The sequence below is a fragment of the Rosa chinensis genome, chromosome 5, assembly GCF_002994745.2.
Source record: "Rosa chinensis cultivar Old Blush chromosome 5, RchiOBHm-V2, whole genome shotgun sequence".
NCBI lineage: Eukaryota > Viridiplantae > Streptophyta > Magnoliopsida > Rosales > Rosaceae > Rosa > Rosa chinensis.
Window position 1 is genome coordinate 63276790 of NC_037092.1, and position 6829 is coordinate 63283618.

The 6829-nt window shown below is 36.4% G+C and overlaps 1 protein-coding gene across 3 annotated transcripts; it reads left to right on the forward strand.

The window, feature by feature from the left end:
* The first annotated feature begins 603 nt into the window (after window positions 1–603).
* LOC112166752 lies at window positions 604–6157 on the forward strand. 3 transcript variants are annotated; one of them, XM_040506762.1, is made up of 15 exons: window positions 604–911; window positions 1043–1170; window positions 1276–1384; window positions 1473–1568; window positions 2056–2160; window positions 2497–2580; window positions 2670–2785; window positions 2941–3042; window positions 3160–3273; window positions 3403–3459; window positions 3867–3933; window positions 4079–4132; window positions 4907–4981; window positions 5505–5552; window positions 5655–6157. In XM_040506762.1, the coding sequence occupies exons 2-15, from the start codon at window positions 1151–1153 to the stop codon at window positions 5745–5747; spliced, it is 1140 nt and encodes a 379-aa protein (XP_040362696.1). In that variant the 5' UTR covers window positions 604–911; window positions 1043–1150; the 3' UTR covers window positions 5748–6157. The 3 variants fall into 3 exon arrangements, with proteins under 3 accessions (XP_040362696.1, XP_024159420.1, XP_024159421.1); XM_024303652.2 differs by having other exon boundaries at window positions 605–860; XM_024303653.2 differs by having other exon boundaries at window positions 612–860; window positions 5505–5540; window positions 5655–5770.
* Window positions 6158–6829: the final 672 nt, after the last annotated feature.

Consider the following 6829-nt stretch of genomic DNA (forward strand, 5'->3'; position numbering starts at 1 on the left):
CAAAAGAGTTGTACATGATAAGGGATTGCAAGTGGCAAGACAACGTGGTTTTACGCATGTCATTTTGGAATCTGTTGCAAAAGAAATTGTCTCAGATTTCCAATGTAGGAAAAATTTTTTTGTTTCTTTTGTTCAGTTCTTATAATTTTGTCCCGCGTGATTGTAATCAGGCAGCGCACCTTCTAGGAAGGAATGTACACTCATGTATGTTAACTATTTGTTTCAATGATAATTCCACGTTCTAAAAAAAAAAAAATAATAATAATAGTAACTGCTCAGGGGAAATGAATCTCAATAAAGATCGAGCGTTTTAATGTCCTCCTTTTTTTTTTCCTTATCGAATTTTTTTTTTCCTATTCATACCCCTTACCAATCCCTTCTAAATCAAACAACATTTATTATTCTCGGATCTCTAATACGTGAACCACAGGAAACCCTCTAAGTCTTTAAAATTTTCAATTTATTCTTCACCAGTTGATTTAGATTCGAACGGAATCACTGAACACTACACTTTTCAAATTTATCAATAAATAGCATTAAGTAATAGCATAAAACTGCAATTTTCCTAAGTTTACAATGTTCATCTTTTGCAATTTTCCGTAAAAATCCTCTTGTGGGTGATCAGTACGTGGCGCGCATTGAAGAAAAAGACAAAGGAGAAACCGATACGTTTCAAAGTGCAGCGGGGCAATTTCGTCACACAAAAAAATTGGAGCCAAAAGCCCAGAAAATCCAGAGACCAGAAAAAAAAATGTTTAGAATTCCATTCTAAAGTAAACTCTTATAGCCGTGTGTAGGGTGTGTAGCAGCACATTGTCTCCCTCCTCCTCCCCCACCACGATACGATCGTCCACGCGCGCGTAAGTTTCAAACCCTCGAAACCTCTCTGTTCTGCAATGCCATTCAATTTCGTGGGTTTTCTTGCTTTCTTTGATTTCCATTGCGGTTCGTTTTCAATCATATGTTGTGATTGAATGTGATATGGGAATTGGGATGAAATCGTTGATGTTGATTCTGGGTTGTGATTTTCATGTCGAAATAGGAGTGAAAGTTGACGGCTTTGATTGGGAGGAGATTGAAGAATGCAATATTGGGTTAAGCAGTTGCTGAATGAGCTTTTGAGTTAAGAGTGTCAGGGACAACAAGAATAATGGGCACTGTAAACCGCAGGTCTCAATTTGATAGACAAAGACGATTGACATATTACTCTCTGTTCTGTTCTGTTCTGTTCTGTTTCTTTGGTGTTTTTGTTAATTGTTAATTTTGATTTTACAGTGGGGTTAGAAAAACAAATGACAGTGCCAGGGTCATTTTCTATACAAGTGTTGGACTTCTCTTTGGATTTTTCATTGGTGTATCATTGCAGGCAGCTTTTCTAACAAAGGTATTATATATTGGGCCAACCCTCTACCAGAATTGGTTTTGTTGAATTAGGATGCATATATGTATTTGATGTGTTCGGAATTTTGCAGGTTAGGTTTTCACTTCCATCTTTTGATGTATACTTTCCCGGAACAACTAACACAAACAAAAGTCTTGAGGATGAAGGATCAGAGGGTGTTCCTAAGGTACTTATTATGGTTACTGCCTGAATATTTTGTTCATTGTTGACTTTTCATTTTGTTCAACTTTGAAGAGCAATGACTCATTGTATAGTTGTAAAAGGATGTAATTATAAAGATTCAATGTTCTTGTAATTTTAACAAAAAAATATATGATGTAATCATTTGGGAGAACATTAAAATTCCTGCAAAAAGTTCCTGTTTTTAGTAGGTGGTATGGGCTGATATTCCCTTTATATATTATGCCCAATTTTTCATGGCTCTGTGTTTAGGAAATTTTCTAATCTTTCTCTATCTTGAACGTATCCTCACGTTTGTCTGTCAATGCATGGTTCATATATACAGCTGTCTGATCAAATATGCTTCCTTCTCATTTTCTTCTTAGCACTTATCATTAAGTTGAGTGGTGACATAGAATTTTTTTCAAGTGTTAGTGCCAGCCATAATTTATGTTCATTGTATGATTATTGTTGTTTTGTTCATTTGATTACAGATATATGTTCCAACAAATCCTTCTGGTGCTGAAACGCTACCACCAGGAATTGTTGTTTCACAAACTGATTTGTATATGCGCAGATTATGGGGTGAACCCAGTGAGGTATGATATATGTTATTGATAGTGAAAATAGCAGCTTTCCTTATATTTCAAAAGGTATTATCTGGAATGTCAGAATAAATTAGGTTTCATTTGTTTTAAACTTTTGAAGTGGATAAGGGTCATTGGAAGGAAATATCAGTTTGAAAATATGGTTGTAGGTGATGGTGGTAATTTTAGCCAAACGGTGTCTCTGTGCACATATATTGCATGTGTGACCTGCTGACAATGACCGAATAACAGTTACTCTCTAGCTTTTGAGGGTTTTAGTTATTGTCCATGCTCCTTTATTATTTAGGTTTCTGAAAATGTCTTACTACAATACCTTTGAATCTGCAGGATCTAAAAACAAAGCCAAAGTACTTGGTAACATTTACCGTTGGTATTAATCAGAAGAAAAATATTGATGCAGCAGTTAAAAAGGTTTTATGATGTGCCATTCTTTGTGTTTGTTTTATTTATTTTTTATTTCCTATTCTACAATGCTGAGGTTAAATCTTACATATTGGTAGTTCTCTGAGGATTTCACTATCTTGCTTTTTCACTATGATGGCCGGACTAGTGAATGGGATGAATTTGAGTGGTCAAAGAGAGCAATTCATGTTAGTGCAAAGAGACAAGCAAAGTGGTAAGTATCGGTGCCTTTGATAGTGTAAAAGCTATCATATGAGTAGCTTTAACTGATGAGCGACATAGTTGAAGTCTTTATTCTTTTCTTGCATTCTAATGTAGAGTGGAACTTTCTGCAGCCTGTTTCATTAGATATTTTTCAATGTATCACAGGTGGTATGCAAAAAGATTTCTGCATCCTGATGTTGTGTCAGCTTATGATTATATATTCATTTGGGATGAAGATTTGGGGGTAGAACACTTCAATGCAGAGAAGTAAGTTTCTTTTTCATTGATCATATTTTCTGGTCTTTTCTTTGGTTTTTATTATTCAAGTTTTAGTAATCATGTCTCTTGTACCTTATTCTCCCATTGATCCATGTGATTTTGCAGGTATATTCAGTTGGTTAAGAAATATGGTTTGGAAATCTCTCAACCTGGTCTTGAGCCCAATAATGGTTTGACATGGGAGATGACAAAGAGGAGAGGTGACAGAGAAGTCCACAAGTACTCTCTCTACTTCCACGCTCAACCCGTTCCTCTAATACACAGACACTTGTCTCATTATATAGCTAGAAATGTGCCATGTTGTGAAAATTGATTGTCACCTTTTCTTATGTCTGGATTGATAAACAGGGATACAGAAGAAAAACCGGGCTGGTGTAGTGACCCACATCTTCCCCCTTGTGCAGCGTATGCTCTCTCTCTCTCTCTCTCTCACTCTCACTTAGAGCATTTTTTGTGTGTACTTCTGCGTGCACATTACTGTTGATACTCATGCTTTTATGATGATTGAAGTTTCCTGCTTAAACAATGTGGGTATAACTCACCTGACACAATGTGTCCATTTATTAGCTTCAGTTGAAGTTTTTAAATTGAGCTTTATTCAGTTACCAAGGTGTTTGGACTTTGGAGAGTAGGGATTGTTAATGTGGGTATACTTATAAATATTGCAAGAGTAAATTAAAATTGAGCTTGAAGGAAGATTTATTATATGACCAGGCAGAAATTTCGTTCTTCTGCTTAATTCTGAATTTCTGATGTCAAACTATGGTTGAAATTAGTCTAACAAATAACACTTCCATCTGAGCATCTTTCAGGTTTGTGGAAATAATGGCCCCTGTCTTTTCTCGGGAAGCTTGGCGTTGTGTATGGCATATGATTCAGGTATACTGTGTTGTGAGGATTTTCTGGCTAGGCTATTCATACTTGAGGACTTTAAATTAACTGATATTTTATTTTGAATGATTTTTGCTACTTCTTTCGTAACATTTGAACACTTGGTAATGAAATTCTTTTATGATACTTGTAGAATGATTTGGTGCATGGATGGGGATTGGATTTTGCTCTCCGAAGATGTGTAGAGGTTAGCAGTTTTTTTTCGAGTCATTGTTGATATCTGTCTTCAGTAGGATTTTTGCTTCTGTTATGCCCTATATTGTTGGTTATCTTTCAATTGCATACTTTCAAGCCTCCACTGGAAGATTCATGCTGGCACAGTAGTAAAGGCTTGGCAAAATGCAATGTTTCATTCAATTGTCCCATTTATTGGTTACTGGCATCACCTGTTATTGGCCCCTCCAGTTGCTGCGTAATTATTTAAAACAAGGAAATATTAAAGCAAAAAATGAAGGTTTACCCTTTGAAGAGATAACCTTGCATGAAATTTACTTTATTTAATATTTGCAGAGTAGTTTTCTAAAACCCATGAAACAATGTGTTGACAGTAGGGCAGCAATAACTAACTGCACCTGTCAATACCAAGGAACTTGAAAGCAAGCGACCCAGTTCTAGTTTAAATGATAAAAACTTAATATCTTTGAATTCAGTTTTAATGCAATTCTTGATTAGTTTTCCATACTTGAATTCGAAGAGATATCCCATGTTTAGCTAGTTCAGGTAAGAGTGCAGTAATGTTTTTGGTTCATAAGAATACCTATCACCTATGGACGTTTTGGCATTAATTTATTTACGAAATGCACTAGTTCTGAGTGTGGATAAATGTTACAATGTTTAACTATCAGCATTAATTTGTCTGTGTTGCTCCATACTGTTCATTTGTTGCAATGCAACTACTAAATGAGGTAGGCCTTTGAGAAAGCCCTAATACTGTTGTTTTCCATTCCTATTGTCTCACTAGCCTGCACATGAAAAGATTGGCGTGGTTGATTCACAGTGGATTGTTCATCAAGTGATTCCTTCCCTTGGGAGCCAGGTCAGTCATCATTTCTGTGTTCTCTAGTTTTGCATTGTTTCCAAGTTTTAATCTCCTGTTGGGTATATTGTAAGAGGGTGGAAAAGTAGGTTACGAAAAGAAAAGGTCCAGGTTTTGATCCCTTCTGATGTAGCCGAAAAATGTATTGGTTTCTCTCTCGTGTAGTAATACACCTCATCATTATATGCTTATGGTACATAGAGAAGTTTGTCTAATGCATCTTCCCTTGGTTAGCATTAGAATATCCCAAGAACATAAAAGGGTCAATGTATGTGATATAGGTGTGATTTGGGTTGGCTAAGTCCTCTTCTTCTAATTTTGCATTTAGGCCATAAAAACGGATGCCTCTGTCTAGGTGAACATATCATGTGATGAAAGTTAGTTAATACCACATCTTATAGCAACTTTGTTGTTATCTTGATTAATGGAAATGCATATTATTTGATTTAATAAGGTAAACACCTTGTCTTTCTATAATAAGCCTGCGAATTTTAACAATTTTCAAACCATCATCAATTTTCAGGGAGAGTCTGAAGATGGAAAATCGCCCTGGGAATCGGTACGTGACACGGTATCAAGATCTTATTTCTCCTCCACTTTTTTTGAATTTGATATATTGTCATACATGGTTGGATTGAATATTTTCTGTTCTTGCACGGTTCCCCTCATGCAGGTGAGATCAAGGTGCAAAAACGAATGGGCTGAATTCCAGTCTCGCATACTCGGTGCAGACAAGGCATACCTTGCTAAGAGGGGAAGGGGATAGAGTATGAATTACTTCCTTTTAAACAAATAGCATCCACCCCCCATCCCATCCCTTTTCCAGCATCTTGTACATGTTTTCCATCGACCATGAAGGGGGTGTCAAAAGAATCCAATTCCTACTGTATTATTTTTCACTTTTCTGAGCCAGATTTATGTATCTACACACTGATAGTTTTATAAGAGAAGAGAATTTTACACCCACCAATGATCCTGTTTTGAGTATCTTGCTTGTGCATGCGGTTTCTCCAAGGGTACCAGAAATTATCTTACCAGCAAAGTCAGAAGGAAGTTGGATTCAAATTTTGCCTGGATTTTTGAACAAATTCACATTTGTATCATGTTCAGAACACGTTACTCAAATTCTTTATTTTACAAAGTACGGAAAGATTGCAATGAAGTTGAATTTGTTCATGTTGTTGAGTTTGGTGGATTGTTTTTTTTTTTTTGTTGCAGCATGTTTCTAAATTTACATATTGTATACTGAGTTGTGACAAGTTTTTTTTTCTTTTTTATTAGAACTGTTTAAGGAAAACTGAATTGGGAGAGAATTGAGTCGTACTTTCATTGATAATAGGGGCCTCTTTAAATAGAGGATTACAAGCATAGAGATAGAGTTGTACATGGAAACATAATCGTACATTGATTGGATATCTCCTAAGATTCTCCGAGAATATCTCTAATATAAACCCTATTTCAACTAGAGCAAGTAACCTCGAGTTTGGGCCAGACATATATTCTGGATTTACTTGAACACTCCCCCTTGTGTCGCCCAAACGTGGTGCTCCTCTCGTTGCCTCATTAAAAACCTTGCCGAATAACAAAAACTCAATGGGGCAAAAATAACTTCAGTCGAAGGGGAAAAAGAGCACAACACACCCTTCACGTTTTGAGACCATACATGTAGACACCTCCCCCTGATGTCTGCATCTCCCCCAGACGACTACGGTCATTGGAATTCGGATAACTTCCGCAAACGATGCTACCAACATGTTTCTCGAAAGTGGAATTTAGGCAATGACTTAGTGAGCAAGCTTGCCGCACTGTCCTCAGATTGAACCTAGTTCACTTTGATCTTGAGGAGAG